Source organism: Galeopterus variegatus, unplaced genomic scaffold (genome assembly GCF_000696425.1).
Source record: "Galeopterus variegatus unplaced genomic scaffold, G_variegatus-3.0.2 Scaffold4581, whole genome shotgun sequence".
NCBI classification, from domain to species: domain Eukaryota; kingdom Metazoa; phylum Chordata; class Mammalia; order Dermoptera; family Cynocephalidae; genus Galeopterus; species Galeopterus variegatus.
Genome location: NW_007730692.1, coordinates 135,326 through 156,455, shown reverse-complemented (window position 1 = coordinate 156,455; position 21,130 = coordinate 135,326). Strand labels below are relative to the sequence as shown.

Here is a 21,130-nt window from a genome sequence, read left to right as displayed (position 1 = left end):
AAAAAAAAAAAAAAAAAAAAAAAAAAAAAAAAATACTTAGTCTGGGCCGTCCCGGTGGCGCACTGGATAGTGCGCCGCTTGGGAAGCGCGGCGGCGCTCCCGTCCGAGGGTTCAGATCCCACGTACAGACCAGCTCCCGCTTACTGGCTGAGCGAGGCGCGGGAGCAACACCGAGGCTTGCGATCCCGTTGCCGGTCCCCGGTCCGGTACGGGGGCAACACTGAGGGTTGCGATCCGTTGCCGGACACGGAAAAAAGACAAAAGACAAAAAAAAAAAAAAATACTTAGTCTGTATTTAAAATTTAATTGGAAGTAAATACCTACTAATAGGAGTCTTCCAAATACACACCTAAAAATTCAAACGCAGTAAATGGAGATGCTGTGAGGAATTGAGATGTTTGTATAAAATGTCTGCTTAAGCAAAGAAAGAAAGATTCACAGACAAAGGCTAACTTTGCTTTTTGATTTTATTTCTGTAAATGTTAGTTGTCCACTGCCCTGCCCTGAAGCCTCCTGAAAATGGTTACTTTATCCAAAACACTTGCCACAACCACTTCAATGCAGCCTGTGGGGTCCGATGTCACCCTGGATTTGACCTCGTGGGAAGCAGCATCTTCTTGTGTCTACCCAGTGGTTTGTGGTCTGGTTCAGAGAGCTCCTGCAGAGGTATGCAAACTGCCAATTCCCATTGTTTATTGATTGTCTTGCTTGATTTCCTTCATTTAATCTCTAATGAACCTGTTAGATCTTTGTTTCTTTTCTGATTTCGTAGACCACAGACCACAGAAAAGAAAAAAATTATAGGAAGTTTGAAGTCAGAACTGCCAAGTTCAATTGACCACATCATCATAAAGTATTCCTTTTATGTTCTTTTTATGAACAAGCAAAGAAAAGGCCTGCCTGGGAAGTCAATGGACAGGTTCCCCAAGCCCCAAATTTCAAGCAGCCAAGACGAGTTTTTGAATAATCAGTGAGGGTGGATTAGTCCATTTCAATTGCTTACAACAAAATACACATAATTGGGTGATTTATGAAGCAAATGAAGTTCATTGCTTACAGTTTCTGAGGCTGGGAAGTCCAAAATCCATCTGGTGGTGGCAACAGTGACCCAGGGGTCTCATATTGCAAGATGGTGGAAGCAGAGAGAGCAGAGAGAGCAAGAAAGACAACACCCCTCTTCTTTTAAAGTCCTCCAAACCACACCCATTACCACCATTTTTAAATCCATTCACTACTGCACGGTCCTACAACCCAATCACTTCTTCAAGGCCCCACCTTTCAATTACCATAATAGGATTTCCTTCCCTCTTAACAGTCACAGTGGGGGTCAAGTTTCTAATACATAAAAATTGGGGAACACAATTCAAGTTCCAGTGAATTTTGGGGGGACATAATTCAATCCACTACACAGGGCTTTGATGCTAACTGTGGTTGCAAGACTTTGGGAACCACACTAATATCCTGCAAAAGGAGTCAGCCAACTGTATATCTCCAGCCTTCACTTGGGGTAAACAACATGCTATAGAAAGTGGAGAATTTGCTAAAGTGAAATTCCAAAGAGCCTAGTCAGGCCAGTAGAAAAGGGAAGCAGTACCACAGGTAGTACCTGAGGCCCCCGCATCAAATACAGAGAAACAACAAACAGAATAGTACATCAATTTACCTCCACTTGCCAGCTCCAGTACCTACATTCTTACTTCTTAAAACTGTCACACAGCCAACTTCCTAAGGTTTCACAAGTAGGTTTGGAAGAGAAGGTGACCTAAGAAAAGGCAAGAAGGGAACAAGCCAAAGGACTTGAGGACCTCCACCAGAATCCCTGCCCACGAAGCCTCTCAGTACAGTATTCACCCCCTAGCTATGGTTGCCAGATGAAATATAGGATGCCCAGTTAAATATGAATTTCAAATAAACAACAAATAATTTTTAGTGCAAGTTTCATGCAAGATTTGGAGCCTACTTATAGTAAAAAAAATTATTTGTTGATTTTCTGAAATTCAGATTTAACTGGGTATCCTGGTTTGTTTGTTTGTTGCTGAATCTAGCAACCTAACCTCTACCATATCCCCTAGACATCCTTTGGCAAAACACTTTGCTGAAAATGTGACTGCTCAAACACCTCACAACCCCACAAATCACTCAAATCGCTGGAGTAGGGAAGGGAGTTCTGTCTCCTCTTTTCTTGGCTCCCATACGCATAAGGGAAGCCAACCTCGAAGCCCAGGAGACATGCATTGTTTGTATTTATCAACTACCAATACTGAGCCTATCTGTAAGTATGAATTGGCCTAAATCAGGTCCCCAAAAGTCAAGGAGCAAATTGAACATAGGAGCTCTAACAGAAAAGGGGGAAAAATAGAATCACTGAGATTCAAAGGCAGTTACATTGCTAAATAAGACCAGGATTCCAAGAAATGGGAGAAATTTGAGAGCAAGATTTCTTAGGTGCAAAAAAAAAAAAAAAAAAAATTTGCTAACACATGAATCGACATAGTTGATAGCCAAATTAATAAATTAGACACCAAGCTCAAGAAATGTGTCCAAAAATGTAGCAAAAATTCAAAGAAATTTCAAAGAAAATTTCAAAAAAAAGAAATTTTGAAAGAATAAAGTGACGCAAGAATAATCACCGAAAACAGGCTCTTCTCATCTGGGATCCAGTGAGAATGGAGTGGAAGAGACACACTAATAGAAGATCAAAGAATACATCCCCAAGCTGAAATCTTGAAAGTATACACACCCAAAATCTTTGATATTCAGTTTAAAATCACTTGGTGAGGGCCAGAAAACAAATATTAAGGACAGATCCATGTCTGGAAATAATCTTAGTGAAATTTGTGAATGCCCTGGAAAAATAGAAAATTGTGTCTTTCATAGTTAGAAATAACATTACCTACGAAGAAAAGAGAATCAGACTAGCCTTAGGCCCTTTATGACCCATTCTTAATGTTAGAAAACTATGTTCCCAGGATTCTGAGGGAAAAAAAATTAAACACTAAATTTCCAAACCAGACAAGCTACTGTCAATGTGTCAAGGCAAAGGAAAGGCATTTTTAGTCATGCAGAGTCATACTGTAAAAACCCACATACTCTGTCTGCAAAATTAATCATAGAATACTTCTAAAGTATATGCCTGTAAAGTCAGAGCTATAAGTTCTTTGTAAAGTCTCTACCCCTTTTCCAAATACCTCACGGGAGAGGGTGGGAAATATTACGTTTTAACTTTCCACTCAGGGGCCTTCCAAAGCATGAGAAAAGCAGGTCAACTACCCATTTAGGGAAAGATCCAGCGCCTCCCTCTCTAGCCTCCAGCATCTATCCCCAAGCCTTGCATCCTACACTGAAGCCCCAAGAAATGGCCATGCCCTCTCTGGAAGCCATCCCTTGGCGAGCTGTTGCCACAGCCTCCGTTGTCCGATTGCCCTGCCTTTTCTCTTGGTCCTCATACACCCTCGCAGTTGTCAGCCTCCTCAGCCTGAATGGGGTGACCTCTGCATGTGTGTCTGCAGACCTGTCCTTCCCCCATGCTAGCCCTTATGCTGTGTGTTCCAGAGTCAGCCAGGGAAGCACAGTCACCATGCATGTCATGGGATAAGGGATTTATTTCAGGAATAGGACCTTACACAATTTTAGAAGGAGCATGGATACTGAAGTTCCAGAAGAGAAGTTGAAGGATCAGAGTTCCTGACAGCTCAACCTGAGAAACCAAGCCCCACCAGCTGTTGAGGTGGAACCGCAAAGGAGAAATGTGTCAGGAGTTCTAAGAGAAGCTTTGCCTCTGTGTAGCCACGCTCCTGTGGCTCTGCAGCCAAGAAAGTGGCGGTGAACATGGGGCCACCATTCGTCAACAGGATCAGCAGTCGGGACATGGAATGGAGGCAAACAGAGACAAGCTGGACTGCACTGGGCATCCCTGTATTTGCCCATCACTGAATCTGACTGCAGTGACCACTGCTTCACGTCTGCCTTCCAAAATCTAGATCTGGTTCCTCTTCTGACCTCCTCTAACTTGAGAGCACAATAAGAGGGTTCTGACCAACGTATTTCCCAGTTTAACCAACTTACTATAATTCAAACCACCATACTTACGTTTATTGTCAATGAACATATCTATCACCTCTGCAACACTGTGAAATCACTATGAGCTCAGACTGTATCTTTTTCCCCTCAATCCTTGATTAAACCTCTGGTGAATAAATGAAAACTTGAATTTAACAAATACACATATTGATAAATGCGGACATGGATAGCCTGCTTCTGTCACTTCCCATTAAAAAACGTGCTTGTTTTCTTTTACACATATGTACTTTCAGTTGCTATTCTGATATAAATTAAATAATTTTAGTCAGAGTGGGAGAGTTGCTACAGGACCGTGGATCTTCCTGAGATCCCTTCAACTTCACCACCAAAGCCACTACCTAACTTACCAGTGTACAGAGTTGTCCTGAGTCAAGATACTGACTCAGGCCCTTCCCTAATATTTCACTAAATCTAAAGCACATTTCCCCCCCACATTTTAACACTTCTAAAATTGAAATGCACCTTAAAATCAGTAAATCCTTTCATTGGTACTTTTGCTTCTTTATTAGTGGCACGTAAAACAATGTGTCTTACAATTAGGATACGTGGCATTCAATGAAATGTGGCAATTGGTAGGGATTAATTTCTGTTTCAGGGTGGTAATATGGAGGAAGTGATTTTTTTTACAAATCTAATTATAAGGACAGTGAATAATTTAATTATGTTATTTTTTCTTAAAAATCTTTCTAAGATTGAGGCAGAAATGAAAGACCAGTATAAAATTGAAAGCCTTTTACAAATTTTGTGTTACATTGTTAATGTTTTTGTAATGTTGAATAATAATTGGTAAATTTTATTCTTATTTCTCATAGGCACCCTTCATAAAGTACGTATATTCATTTTCAATTTCATCTGAATTATGCGTTTTCTTCCAAAGAAGGGTTCTTTTGTGGTTTCTCGATGATAACTAGAAAAATATGAAGAAAGATTCAAACAATGAGAACCCTACATTGAATGTCAGATTTATTTAATTTTCAGTAATAGATGCTATCAAAATTTGACAGAATTTGGTTGACAGGAAACATGTCTGGGAAGAAAATCTGATTAGTCTTTAAGATGGGAGCCAGAGTAGGTTCTTACATTGTCTACTACAAAGTAAATTGTTCTCTTAGAAAAAAGTAGCTGTTTTTTAAAACAGACTAAATAAATATTTATGGATTGCTCTAATATGAATGTCAGTGAAGAAACATTACTAGCAAGATTTTTCAGCTTGTTAGTATGAAAAAAATTTTTTTAAGTTGAAACTAATAAAAAAAGTGTGTTCCTATTTAAAATGGTAATAAATGTTCATTCTTGAGTGAAAAAGAGTGCAAAATGTTTAAGGACTACATAGGAATTATTGCATATAGTTTATTTTCCCTGAGGAACAATGAAAGTTTATTAAAACCAACATTTGTGAAGCAATATAATTTGCATCTGTGTGAGGCACCAACTCTAATTTATCATCAGTACTCTTGAGAGATGTTGCAAATCAATTTCACCTTGGGTTGGGAAAGCTGGCATAATTTCAGCAGTTTATTAAAGCCAAAAACAGTTGTTTAATATTGTTTTCCATATTTTATACAAATTCATCATAGGAATTTATCATATTTGCCTTTTAATCCCATCTGGCTCTTGGCATTGTGCTACACATGATGGACACATTCAATAAAATTCAAAATGCAGAAGGCAAAATATTTCTATGCTCTTGGTAGACACACTCAGTGAAGATGCTATTTAAGTGATGGATGCACTCAATAAAGATCAAAATATGAAAGACAGAATATTTCTTTTATTCATTTTTCATTAGTACTTGACTTCAGCCCAAACCACACCAGCAATGGTAGAAGCTAGAGCTTACAGTTTAACTTCTAACCTAATTCTTGAATTTTCTCGGTGGAGTAAGCAATCCTAAACATATTTAATGCACTCAATATTTATGCTCTGCCAACTAATATCATTCAAATAGGTTCCTGCAGAATAGATTCTGTCAGCAACCTCAGTTGAATATGCACTTGAAATCTTGCCTCGGCTTCCTTTCCTGTTATTTTAAAGTTGTATTTTTATCATAAATAAATATATACCTGGTATGAAAAAATGGAAAATGCGGAAAAGTAGAAGAAAGAAAACTATATCTCCCCCAGAGTCTCAACAAAATACCTGAATCCTAAATATTTTGTTCAAAATTCTTTAGAGGTTGCTATATTGTCTTGTGGCCTTTAGTGTTGCAGAAGTGCATTCTGAGAGGAAACTGAACTTTGCCCTTTTTCAGGGGTTGTTTGTGTTTTTTGTGCAATGCTTAATGCTTGTAGGATTACACCTCTAACCTAGCAAAATGGATATGTATGCCCATCATTTGGCATATTCAGCAGGCATCCACTCTCTTTTTCTCTCCATATCTCTGTTCACGATAGGAATGTACCTGCCATCTGACTGAAAGGGTGTATTTTCCATTGGTCTGGACAGCCTCCCCATCTTCCTTCCCCCTCTTCTACTCTTTCCCCTCCCCCTACCTTCCCTCCTCCCCTGCTCCTTGACTTCCCCTCCTCTCCCTGCACTCTTCCCCCCAGTATCCTTCCTCTTGTCCCCTGCCCCCCTCTTCCTCTCTACCTACCTTTCCCCTTCCTTTCTCTTCCCTTTCTTCTCCCCTCCCATATTCTCCCATTTTCCTTTCTTCTTTTCTCTCCTCCCTTCTTCTGCTGATTGGATCCCCTGAATTGGAGTCTAAGCTAGAACTAGAGGAAAAGAAATGTAGGGAAAAAAGCATAAGCTCTTTAGAGATGATCTTCTCTAAAGAGGAGCACACAATAGATCAGTGGCTCCACGAGGGTATAGAAATTGATGGAGCTGAAGCACTTGAAGGAGTGATCCAGGAAGATAAGAGGTGAAAAAAAAGCATAAGCTCTTTAGAGATGATCTTCTCTAAAGAGGAGCACACAATAGATCAGTGGCTCCACTAGGGTATAGAAATTGATGGAGCTGAAGCACTTGAAGGAGTGATCCAGGAAGATAAGAGGTGATTGTCAGAGAGTATAATACTTGCATTGGTGGCTGCAAGGTCTAGAAGATATGGCAAGGAGCAGTAGGGAGACTGAGGCAGGGCAAAAGAAATGGTCATGGAAGAAGAGGAGGTCAAAAATCTGACTCCAGGATACTGGAATGATCATCTACATAGATAATGAAATCACTAAGTTGTGTGTGTGTGTGTGAGAGAGAGAGAGAATTGAAAAAAGGGTGTTGTATATATGATATTATATTTCAAAGGAACTGGAGGTTTGTAGGAAAGGAGGAGAGAGAATGATCTGGGAGACAATAAGGAACAACCAAGACACCTCTCTGATCTCCAGGCCCCATCTATAGGAGACAGTATGTTTTGATTAGGATAAGAAAGTGGAGGAAAAGTCCAAAAGGGACATTTAGAATATGAGGGGATTTACTGAAGGCTGGGTATGTATTCCAGGGGGGCAGGTGCAAGGGTCTGTGGGGTTAGATTTGGGTCACAGCTGTGTGGGGATAACTCTGGTAGATGAGGGATGACCTTGGAGCCTTTAGCTTCCTAAGAGATTGTCATGAACAGGAATATAGGGCAGAATGAAATTAATTGAAATGGGCTCTAAGACACATTTTGGGGTTTGGGTGGGCTGAGCGGTGAAGGAATCTTGCCAGGAGAACTCTGAGCACAGACATCGTCTGGGAACCTGCAGAGGCAGGAGCAGTCCAGGTGCCTGCCTGTGGCTTCTCCGATGTAGTGTTGAGGCTGGAGCATCAGAGGTGGTAGAACTGGGGAAATGCAGGTTTCTCTGGACACCCCACAACACTTCTATTGATGGTGGTACTGAGGCTAGCTCGGGCACAGGGGCATTTCCAGCATCAATGGCTAGTGAATACCCTTCTGGTTGCTCTCTCATGGTTGGTTCAAAGAGAATAGAGAAAAAAAACCTTGTCACCAGTTGTACCTGCTCACTTCTCAGACCAAGAGAATGTGGTCCTGGGCCACATACTCTACCCCTGACCATGGTTGGAGTGCACACAGATCCCATGGTCTGAGAGAGGGGAAAGATCTTTCCCTAGACAATTGACAAAGGAAAAGTGAGTGGATGCTGGGCAGAGGGAACTAAGAATTGTGTACAGCTACGAATACCAAAGACTCGAATAACAATGTTTAAGCCAATTGAGGATTTATTTATCTAAAGGGACAAAGTAGGTAATACAAAGCTGGTGTGATAGCTCCATTGTCATCCAAGACCCAGGCTCTACTATCTCAGTGCATGAATCTTTCCTATATTAGTCTATGAATATACAGTAGTATGCTGGGGTACAATCCCTCATACCTGTACTGCAAGAGAAAGAAGGAGGGAGAGGGGACGGCACAGAAGTAATCTCTCAATTGAGACAGTCCCCTCTAAAGAGCTTTCCCAGAAGTCTCACACAATTCCAGCTGTATCTCATTGCCTCTCATTAGTTGTGATGGAGGTGGAGAGTCGTAATTTTCTAGCTGGGCATATTACTATGCTGAATCAAACTGGGAAGAATGGCTGTGGAGCAGGCCACTTGCATTCTCTGCCACAGCAGCAAAAACAAACTGATGTTAATGCATAAGTCAAGATTAGCATCATGAACTAGGATTTGCAGTAGGTGCGTGGGAAGAAAGGAATGAAAAAGCTAGAAGGACCAGAGTTGTACCCAGCGAGTTGAATACTAGAATTTAAGACTGCAGGAGTTGAGCAGATTTGCAGAAGCTGGGATCATTAAAAGGCCCAAGAGATGCCTATGAGATCTGAGAACCGAGTTGACCATGAACTTGAAATTTCTGTCCTGGAAAAGACCCCTTCCTATTGTTGGAATGTAGCCTGGAAAATCACAGCAAAGGCCCAGCTGTGGTCTGCAGGTACCTCCCCTTGTCCACTACCCTCAGTCTATAGCTATCATCCTCTGTTTAGGGCCAGACCCCCTAGGCAGTTCAAGTTTCCCACCTGTGGGCAGTGGGCTGCACATAGTGATATTGTTTGGACAATGCGTTTGTTAAAACATAGGTTTTTAATTGTTCTGTAATAACTCAAAAAATGGTGGTGTGTTATTTATTCTTTGCCATTTTAAAGAAAGGAAATTTTCTTGCTTGTCATGTGTGGGCATTCTCAAACTTAGAATTATTATTTTTGTCCTTATTTAGTAAAATGTGATCTAATGGTTTTCATTTTATATAGTGAGAACATGCCCCCATCTCCGCCAGCCCAAGCACGGACGAATCCGCTGTTCTACGGGGGAAATGTCCTACAAGACAACGTGTTTGGCTACCTGTGAAGAAGGGTACAGACTAGAAGGAAGCGCTAAGCTTACCTGTCAAGGAAACAGCCAGTGGGATGGTCCAGAACCCCGGTGTGTGGGTAAGTTCCTGGAAGGCATTCACCTCCTCTGCTCTCTGATTTCTTCAGTATTCTGTGAACACCTAGAAACAAACACTGGCTCATAATGAATATAAATACACATCTATGTATACAGATGCATGGTTTTATGCAAACATAAACACATGTATTTTTATTCCTCTCCACTGAAAAAGACTTCTACACTGAATTCAACTTTCCAACTCACTGATGTTTACAGCTTCAAATGGCAATTTTTTTTTTTTTAGTTGGGGCTAATTTGGTTGGGTTTTTTTTTATAAAAGCAAATGCTGCATAATTCCCTTGCTTTAGTAAATATGATTTACCTTTACCTTGTTGATGAAAGGACAAAATTATGAACCAGTTAATCTTAAAAATTCTTTTATTATTAAATAGGAACAAATAAAAATAACTAAACATTTAGCTGAAAAGTTAGGAAAAGAACAATCACAAGGAAAATTAAAAGAAAGACATAACATTAATGGGCAGTAAAGAAAAGTAAACTTAAAAGAGAAATGGGATGCAGTAAAACGGTTAAGAGGGAAATCTTTAAATAAAATAATAAAATAAAATTTAAAATATGAGAAAAATGCAAAAATAGAATTTTTCTGAGAAGCTATTACAAAGTATAGAGGTCAGAGGTTTTTAAAAGAATAATAAAACAATGCATAAATCTGCTCACATAAATTGAAAACTCTTGATATTACCTATTATTTATAAGAAAATGTAAGTTCCTAAATGATTCAAGAAAAAGAGTAGAAATTCAAATGTACAATTACTCATAAAGAAATTGAAAATGCTATCACAGTATTAATTATTCCTCCAAAAATGACAGAGGGATCAATAAAAAGAAATTCCTTTAAACTTTTAAAAAACAGTAAGTCTCCTACCATATAATGTGGCCCAACTAATGGAAAGCTATCCAGTTTAGATTATCAAACAATTATTACTTTGTTGTCAACCTGACAACTATTATCAAAAAAAGATAAAAACTACATACCAACCTTTTTGTATAACCATGATAGCAAATATACTAGCAATCCACATTCAAAAGAATGGTCTACTCAGACAAGTAAAGTTTATCATAGAAATGCAAGAAGAGTTTAAAATTAAGCAATACATCAATATAATAAATTGCTTTAATATAACAAGTACTAAAAAATTGTACGGTTGCTTAGTAGAAGATAAAAATACATTCATTATCATTTAAAACATCTTTTCAATAAAATTTTAGGAAACATATTGATAACTCTGACATCATACAAAATGTTAAACTTGTAGTCACTTATGGAGAAACAATATAGACAGTCTTATTAAAACTGAAAAAAAGTAAAGAAAGCTCAGAGTCATCCATATTGTTTGATTTTGTTCTCTAAGCTTTAGCTTTTGTAATGAATAATGAGATTAGAGCTATTAGAATTCAAAACCATCATAATTTGTACATTACATGTCTACCTAAAAAATAGGATGAATTTACTAAAAAAATGAGAGTTCATTAAACTCATCAGGAATATCAAATAAACAACTTTTCTATGTACAATGATAAACAGAATAAGGTGAAAAATCACATTCAAAAGATCCATAGAAAATGTATAATGTATCAGAATAACTTTAAACAGAAATGTGTGGAACCTGTATTAAACAAACTAGAAAATGTTACTGAGAGACAAAAAGAGCATTTTAATATTTATATAAAATGTTATCATAATGTTAAGTTCTCTCCAAATATATGAATAGGTGACATGCAACCTCATTCAATAGCCTAGAAAGCATTTTCTTTTTTGTCCCCTTTTTGGAATTAGGAAGTGAATTCACGGTTTGTCCAGAAGAATATTCAGTGAAAAATCACCAAAGTAAGTTTTAAAAAGAAGAGTTATAGGAATAGTGAAAAGAAAGTAGTTCTACCAGGTTTTAAAATATATACTAAAGCTGCAAAAATTGAGTATGCAAGGATTGCCGTAGAGATCAAGGGGACTGAATAGATCTTGAAACTTACAAGTTTCATGTATTATTAAGGAAGCATCACAGGACAGTTGACAAAAAAAAAAAAAAAATTATTCAGCTACTCCCACAGGAAAATTGACCAGGTCCTTGGAAAAAAACAAAACAAACAAAATAAAATTTTCATATGTCTTTAATTCACTCCACACACTGAAATAAATTCTTCATAGGTTTTCAAATAAAAAGTAAAAAATAAAACCATTAAAACCTAAAAGAAAATATAGTTAATATATATAAGTGAACGCTAACCAATCTCAGGACTTAGTAAGCATAAAAGCAATATAATACTTTAAGAAGAAAAACATCAGTAGATTAGACTGTATAAAAATTAAAGACATGTTTTCCCAAAGTACCATAAATAAGCAATAAAAAAGGGAATAAAATCTTCAACAAGTTTGACAGCCAAAAGAGTAATTTTCTTATTTTATACAAGGCCAGCCCTAAATAAAAAATATTGAGTCCTACAGAGTCATATTTGAATCACAAATTTGGCTGTGATTTTCTTGTTGATCAAAGCAGAACAGGAAGTCTGGGCATGCATGTGGCTCACATTGTGCAAAAATAAAGTGTCAAACCAATTTCTCAGAAAAAAATGGCTTTTGTCGGCTCAGAGTTTTCAAAGAAATTATTTCAGGGAGGAAGCAAGATCATAGAGTGTTTAGAAGCCACAGGTTCTGCCACTTACCTGCTGGATGACCTCGGGAAAGTTACTAGTATTCTCAATTCTCTTATTTGTAAATGGGAGTAATAACAATACTCCTTACTGCACAGAATTAAGTGAGTTAATCACTGAGAATAATGCCTGGAACACAGTAGCTGCTGAATAAATGTTAGGTGTTATTATATGGGAAGTATAGACTAAAGATGTGAGCAATACTGCCAGTAGAATCTCTACTACCGCAGACAAATGTGCATATGAGTGCATACACACACATGCACACACACACCCTGCACTAAGTCTTAGCCTTGATTTTTCATTCTGTTTTCTGCCTAATTTTTCTGCTATTCTTTGTCTATGCAGAAGATAATACTAAGACTCAAGGCCCTAATTATAACACGGTGATTTTAGGGAGAGTATAAAAGTTTCATCATTATGTGCTTGCTTTAAGATAGCACCAAAAATCTCAAAAAATAAGGACTGATAGCTGAATGTATCACTTAATCCATGAAAGATGGAAACAAATTTACTACTTTATACTTCAAATCTATATTATATTCTGCAAACCAAATGAAGGTGCTTCAAGCCAATGATAAAAGTCACAATCAGCTTTAGTTAAAATATTAGTTAGAAGGTTTTCAAAGTTTTAATACAGTGGCAAAATAACAAGATGTCACTAAAGAGGTATAGTTTAGCATTATTTACAATACATCATACATTCGGTGTCATATAGTTATTATTTAGCAATTTATGTCAATCCCAAGGCAACACAATTGTATTTTTCTTGGGTAAAGAAAATCTGTGGTGTTTCCAATTTGTGGAAAAGCAAATAACATTCTCTCATTTCCCTATAACAGAGCGCCATTGCTCCACCTTTCAGAAGCCCAAGGGTGTCATCCTATCCCCCCCAAACTGTGGCAAGCAGCCAGCCAAACCTGGGACAATTTGTCAGCTAAGTTGCCACCAAGGATTCATTTTATCTGGAGTCAGAGAAGAAGTGAGATGTACCACTTCTGGAAAATGGAGTGCCAAAGTTCAGACAGCCATGTGTAAAGGTAGGTTGCTACATTGGTCATGTTGGAAACCAAATTCCTAAATAATGACATATGGTGCAGTGTAGGACTATCCCTCTTTGCAACTTTTACAGCAAGTCCATGACAAAATGTTAGGTTTTGCTCCCATATGTGCTATGAGGAATTCTGATTCAAAATAGTGGATTTATAAAATCCATTTACAAAATGCCAGTCAATGACAGGAGAAATAGAAAAATAAGGATAATATTAGATCTGGAAATCAGGTAAATTTTGCATCAGAAGATGAAAATCTCTGAGGAATTTCAAAATGCACTTTGGAACCTGCATTCCATTACAGTCACAAGAGGACATTCCCATTTTCCCCGCAGCCAGAGCAGTCTGCTATGAAAACGGAGGTATTGAAAACAAGCAAGAGATCTTAGAAGTAAAAGTATCATAAATAGTTCTAAGAGAAGGGCAAAAAAAAAAAATAGAATGGATGTTGTTAAAAACCCTATTAGTGATTTGAAGGAAACAACAGAGTTCCTTCAGAATGGAGAGCTAATAATAATCTTAGAAGTAAAAGTATCATAAATAGTTCTAAGAGAAGGGCAAAAAAAAAAAAAAAATAGAATGGATGTTGTTGAAAACCCTATTAGTGATTTGAAGGAAACAACAGAGTTCCTTCAGAATGGAGAGCTAATAATAAACATGAACTTTAATATCCCAATTGATCAAACCAAAAAGATGAAAGTTAAGGTATAACAATGAGAGATCAAGAAACCCTAATGTAGGTTTAATAGGAAGTTCCAGAAGGAGAGAGGAAAAGGGATGAGGGAGAAGAATTTTCCTACCAGTAGAAGAAAATTTCACTGAGCTACAGAAAGGCTTGAACCTTTAGACGGAGAATAGCCCCTGAGTGTTGGGTAGGAATACTTTAATGACTCTTTGTGAAAGATACTTTCATGATTCTTTGTGAAATTTCTTCTTTCATACTTTCATGACTCTTTGTGAAATTTCTGAAGTGCAAAGTAAATGAGAAAATCTTTAATAAATTTCCATAGAGAAAGAGAAATTGCACCAAAAAAACAAGATTCTGGTTCACATCACACTACTCATTTACAGCTCTAAATATCACAAAGAAAGGTAGCAGTGTCCAGAGAAAATAAATATAAACTTTAAATTACAAAGCCAGTCAAGCTATTATCTAAGTATAAATGAAAAATAAAATACTTTTTTTTTAGACTTTTAGAGTCAATAGGCTACTATACATCTTTGTGGGGGAACACTGCTTAAATATAAACCGCTCTGAGAAAAAGAACATGTAAATTGAATACAATTTTAAAGAAACAAGAAGATGTGAGACACAGTGAAATCAATTTAGCTGCAAGTTATGGAACACCTAATTTAACAACTTAAAATAAAGAATGTATTATATCATGTAATTAGCTTTGCTCTACTATGAACGATGTGGATCTGTGTAATGTTATCACATTTAATTCAATTTCTGTAAAGTGTCACTTGGAAAAAGATATCATTGACTTTAATGTGTTGTTTATTTTGACAGTTCATTTCAGTACCAGTTAATTCTACTTGACAGCCTCATGTTCAAGTATATTTCCTTTCTGTCCCAGTCAACATTCATTTTTTTCTGTTAATTTCTTTATTTCAATCAAAAAAAATTATCAAGCTCCTATTCTATACCAGTCACTATATAAGACAATAGGACAAGAGATATCCTGACCTTTAAAGAACTTAAATTCTATTGGAAGAGAAAATTCAACTTTAAAATGGTGTGTTGAGTTTTATGGTTGGGAAGTTCACAGGGCCGTGGGAACTTGTGGAGCAAGCACCTTGCATGGATGGGGAAAGCCAGAGAAAGGGGGGAAAGGACATTAATTCAGGTAAACAAAACAACTTGGGCAGTGGTAAGAGAAGTGGTGGACTAACAGGTACAAAACTTTGCTATCTGCCCTCAGTGAATCATTGCACGTATTGATTATGCATGTGTTGAAACAACGCACTGCACCCCGCAATAATAAATTAAATAAAATTGGAAAAAATAAAAAAAGAACATGGACAAATGCCCAGATAAAAGAAAGACCATGGAGGTTTCATGGGTCTGACAGAAATTCAATGTGGAGAGTGAGTTCCAGGAGGAGAACTGTAAGAAATGGGGCTAAGAGGTCAGCGGGTACCATTTCAGGCAGGGCCTCATAAGCCATGCTAAGATAAATTATCGGGAAGTCAGTTGCATATTCTAAACCAATCAGTAGTTGGGATGTAAAAAGTGGGTCATAACTAGATTTTTACCTCTTTTTTTAAATGAGTTAGAATTACATATCAGTGTATTAATTGATTTATGTATTTTCTGAGTCAGATGTAGAGCCTCCTCAAATCACCTGTCCCAAAGACATAGAGGCGAAGACTCAGGAACAGCAAGACTCTGCTAATATTACCTGGCAAATCCCAACAGCTAAAGACAACTCTGGTGAAAAGGTAAGGTCTGTGCAAATATTTCTCTCCTCTCTCAAATAGGTTCTAAATATATGGCAAGTAGGTGTGATATTGAAGATTTACTGACACTCTAATGATAATTCTCTATATGTGCTCTATTTGTAAATGTCAATGCCACAACTACTAGAAGAATGATCAGCCTTGAGTTTTTTTACTAGAAATCTCAGATAAAAATCTCTAAAATGGAAACTTTCCATTCCATGGATTTGTTGTATTGTTGTATCCATTAACATTACTTGACTAAGAATTCTCTGCCCTTTACTAGCTTCTGAAGGTCTTTTAAGAAAAGAAAAGAAAAAAAGATGTGGCATCAATCCTAATTTCTATTTTTGAACATATCTTTTAAAATGTGAGCCCAAAATGATTGCTTATTGGCTAACCTGAAGAAAATAGCCCGGCCAGCATCAAGGAGGAAGCAGCAAACCCTTCTTCATTTCCACTACCTAATGTTAGTCAGGATCTCAAAAGCTGTACTGACTTATAAACTAGGCTGTCATTCCCTGTTGCAAGATAACCTAGTGCTGATTGTTCGGGATTGTGTGTTTCTTCCAGTCGGGACCTCCTCTGTGCATTCACTCCTCATGCACAACTCATGCAGCCTGAATTATATCCATTGGCTGGGCCCCAAATCCCCAGCCCAGTAATTTGCTTTTTGACATGCTACTTGAATATTTCAACTTATACAACACAGTATAGCTGAGAGAATTTGCTGTAATACACTGCATCCCACAGTGTGTGGTCATTTAGAAAAGCTCTGCACGCATAATAGGAGTGGATACAGAAAGGCAGGACATGCATACTCTGGCTTATAGGCTTCCATGTACTGCACATGATCAAAGAAGAACAAACAACTGCCTGAGAATCTGTGGGACATATATTCTCTGTCTCATGTTCATAAACACGGACATTGAATGAGAGAAAAGTCCCCCATTCCATTCAAACTGAACCATGTGGTCACCTTGGAAAGACATGTACTAAAATGGGACCCATTCAAACAGAGCCACATAGAGGAGGTTCAATAGTAAGATGGTGTTACAGGCACAGATCTGTAGATTGTCATCATATAGACTACATCTGATGGCACTGGACTGGATGAGATTGGCCAAGGTGGGTGTGCAGATTAAGGAGAGTGACAGAGATTAAACCGTGAGAAAGATCAGCACTAAAGAAATGGGCAGATGAAATTGTGATCAGACATAAAGGGAGCAAAAGACTGGAGGAGGTTGTTCTCATGAAGCTAAAGGAAAGAGAACATTTTATGCCAAAGGGGTAGGTTGAGTATGTCACATACTACACTAAAACTGAGTTACAAAGGAAACTCAGCCCTGCTAACACTTTGATTTTAACCCTGTAAGACCCATCAGTATCTCTGATCTATAGAACTGTAAGATAATAAATTTGCATTGTTTTAAGCTGCTAAATTTGTAGGAATTTCTTACGACATCAATAAGGAACTAACACAACTGAGAAAGGAGTATTTTTGAGGAAAGTTTCAGTCTTCCATTTAGTTAATGCTGTGTTGTCCTCTCTGTATTGCTGATGCATTCTGAGAAGCAAGCATCCAAACATTTGGCTCTCATTCAGTCCATATACAAATTCTACAGGAGGCCTTGCAGGGACACCTATTCCACCCTGTGCAGCTCCCTGACACAGAGATGCAGGTCCTGGCAGAACCACTTCTGCCCACCCCCTCTGCTCCAGGCGCTGTGATACATCCCATAACCTCTTAAAACCTCCAGAACAGGGTACAGGCAAAACAACTCAAGTACTTCTATCTTCCCCCTTGGCCTACCTGTCTTCATCATGCCAAAGAATGGAATGCAGACCAGACCATGGTCACAGCGTCCCTCCTCCCAGTCTGCCCATATTGCCTGAACAAGCCTCCTGCCTTCAACATTCACCAGGAGAGAAGCAGGTACCTGTCTACATTCATATAAGCCCTAAACTCCAAGGGTTGGATGTCAGTCTCACCCAGAACTCCCCATGTTAGGGTAAATTTATGGTTTCTACTGTCCAGCAACATCCAGCCTGGGAATGGGATGCCAGTCTGTCCTGTATGCAGACACCCCCACCCCTCCCAATGTTCTATGAATGGTGTCTGGAGCCCAGCCCACTTGATTTGAGGCAGTCACCCTCCCCATACCCTCCCCAAATGTCCCAATGCTGACCCAAGTGAATTCTCCTTTTTCCACAAAACCTTCCTGCTAATGTGGCCTGGCAGTGAGTGCTGAGAGTGCAGAACCAGTTAAGCCACTTGCGTGTAAGCCTCCTGGCGACTTATCCATCCCTAGGGGCTCTCTTCAGAATATGGAATTACTTAACCTGCATACTCTTCAGCTTTGGGACTATCGCTGCAATTATAAGTGGAAGGAATATACGATCTTTTTAATACAAGTTTTAAAATATACACAAGCCTATCATTATCTAATTATCTGTGATAAAAAACAAAGTCAGATTATCTATTGAGCCTCTTCCAAGTAAAATGAGCAAATTATCAGTTTAACTTTTTAGCCACTTTAGGTTTTAATGGTCTAATCTGAAATCTTTATCCCAATTTAGTATTGGTTAATTATTAGTTTTTACATTATATGTATTCCTCTCCAAAAACTATAACCTTTGATATCTTTTTGTTTAGTAGACACATGTACCTCAATTTTAAAGACTTAGTCTTTGTTTACATAGTTTTGGTGTTTGCTGGAAGTTTTTCATACCATGACTTGCCACACTTGTGAGGAATTTATTGCTATTTATCTCTTGTTTGGTATGTTGTAAATCCTTTTTATTAGAAAAAGTATATATAGGTGATATTTGTACAGAGCCTTTGCATGTACAAAAATATCTTTTATTTCCAGACTGGCATTTAATAACTAAAAGAAGAAGGTGTAGGGTGGTTATTTTCCCCTTTTAGGTAATCTGATTTTTTTTTTCCAGAATGCTGTGGGAGTCTTTTATTGTACATGAAATTTCTGAGATTTGTTTATGTGACGATTACTCCTCATTAATTTTGCCTGGTACATCAAATGTTCATTTTATCTGCAGAATTATAGCTTTCTTCAGCTCAAAGTTTTCTTCTCTATCACCGGGTATTTTTCCTATTCCATTCATTCTATTTTCTTTTTCAAAACCACCAACTATTCATATGTTATGTCTCTGCTTTCTGTCCTCGGTGTCTACTATATATTCCATGATTTGTACTCAATTTTTCCTCTGTGTTCCGAGTGAGCCTTTTAAACTTTCTTACTCTTTGTATTCCTGGTTTGTTTATTTATCTATTTATTTACTTATCATAATGTAATTGATTGTACATGTCTGTGGGGTACAAAGTTGAATATCAATACCTGTGTGCTCAAATCAGGATTATTAGTATATTCGACATTATACGATGTAATTGTTTTTGGTGGCCCTTTACCAATTCCTCCCTTACCCNTTTCTTACTGACGCTCTGGGGGAGAATCCATTCCTTACCTTTTCCAGCTTCTGGAAGCTACCACGTGCCTTGGGCCATGGCTGCATTCCTCTGATCTTTGCTTCTATCACCACATCTTTTCCTTTTCACTTTGACTTTCCTGTCTCCCTCCTAACAATGACCCCTGTGATTACATTGAGTTCGCTTGGATTATTCAGGATAATATCCCCATTTTAAGATTCTTAATTCAGTCACGTTTGCTAAATCCCTTTTGCCACGTAGGCTAATATATTTACAGCTTCCAGGGATTAGAACATGGACATCTTTGAGAGACCATTATGCAGCCTACCACAAGGGAAAGAGCTTGAATGTGCTTAAAAGAGTAGAAATAGCAATGGAAAGAAGCAGCGGCGATGGAGAAATTGAATATACAAGGGAAAGAGGAGAGAATCCATTGTGTATGGCTCCTTTTCAGAAAGTGGTCATACCCAAAGCATAACTGAAGGAATTGAGGGAGCTTTGAAATTTGAGGAGAAGGAAGAAGTTTTGAAAAAGTCATTCCAAGGAGGAGAGAGAGCAGACCAGAGAAATACAGTAGGACTATTGGATAATGTTGAAGGCCCATTGGAGTTTGGTGATTACAAACTTATAGAGAGATAAATCTGCTTCTGCACTATTGTGAATTTCTCCAGAAGTGGTATGATTCTCTGGCATAGGCATGAAAAAAGTAGATAACTGGTTTTCTCTACAATACAATAGTCCCACCTTATCCACAGGGGATATGTTCCAAGACCTCCAGTGGATGTCTGAAACCACGGATAGCACTGAACCCTACAGATACTATGTTTTTTCCTATACATGCCTACCTGCAATAAAGCTTAATTTATAAATTAGGCACAGTAGCAGATTAAAAATAATGATTAATAATAAAATGGAACAGGTATAACAATATACTATAATAGAAATTATGTGAATGTGCTCCCTCTCTTAAAATATCTTACTCTACTGTACTGTTCTCAGGCCACAGTTGACTGTGGGTAACTGAAATCGTGGAAGTGAAAATGCAGATAAAGGGGGACTACTGTATAGAGCATTGAAGAAAAAAATAGAGAGGCAAGACAGTTTCAACTATTGGCAAAAAAAAAAGTTTACTGTAATAATAAACCATGAAACTGAAGAAGGGTAAGAAAAGAAAGGAAGGAGAGAACATGATGCTGCTGTGAACATCCTTGCACTAAGTCTTTGCCTTTATCTCTGATTATTCCCTAACACAATTTTCAAAAAGGGAAATTTCTTTGTGGAAAAGCAGGATACGAAATTATATATACGATGTGATCAAAACTCTAGTTGTGTAACTCATTTTGAACAAGCTGAACTAGGACAAGCACCAGTAGAGAATAGCTATTTTTTTCCAGTCACGTGTTTTGGTTACTTTGGAGTATACAAATAGTTTCTTTCTGTAATTAAAACCCACTTTCAAGGATTAAAAAGAAGAGTCTAGCTATCTAAATAAAAATTTGAATCCTATATCCACTTCAAAGCTTTTTCCTCCTGCAGTGCAGAGCTGGCCTGAGTGACTTGGACAGGGAAGAACTTTTTTTTTTTTGTCTTTTGTCTTTTTCCGTGTCCGGCAACGGATCGCAACCCTCAGTGTTGCCCCCGTACCGGACCGGGGACCGGCAACGGGATTGCAACCCTCGGTGTTGCTCCCGCGCCTCGCTCAGCCAGTGAGTGGTAACCGGTCTGTATGTGGGATCCGAACCCTAAGGCGGGAGCGCCGCCGCGCTTCCCAAGCGGCTCACTATACAGTGCGCCACCGGGCCGGCCCAGGGAAGAACTTTTATTCCTTCTGTTTCTGGCTTCTCTAGGGTCAGGGCTGGTGTGATAACAGAATAATGACCACCCCAAAGATACGTTTGTTCTAATCCCCAGAACCTATGAATGTGTTTCCTCACATAACAAAGGGACTTCACAGATGTGATTAAACTAAGGATTTTGCAATGGGAAGATTAGCCTGGATTATTCAGGTAAATCCAGTTTAATCACCTGAGTCCTTAAAACAGGAGTACCTTTCCAACTCTGAGTAGAGAGAGAT

General features: G+C 38.2%; 1 protein-coding gene across 1 annotated transcript in view; it reads left to right on the top strand.

The window, feature by feature from the left end:
* Positions 1-21,130, top strand: part of SVEP1 (sushi, von Willebrand factor type A, EGF and pentraxin domain containing 1) — a 189,706-nt gene that overhangs the window by 44,132 nt on the left and 124,444 nt on the right. Inside the window, exons 6-9 of the mRNA XM_008587896.1 lie at positions 487-666; positions 9,264-9,443; positions 12,957-13,154; positions 15,493-15,611. Of these exons, the coding sequence (XP_008586118.1) occupies positions 487-666; positions 9,264-9,443; positions 12,957-13,154; positions 15,493-15,611 (677 nt within the window). The remainder of the gene's footprint in view (positions 1-486; positions 667-9,263; positions 9,444-12,956; positions 13,155-15,492; positions 15,612-21,130) is intronic.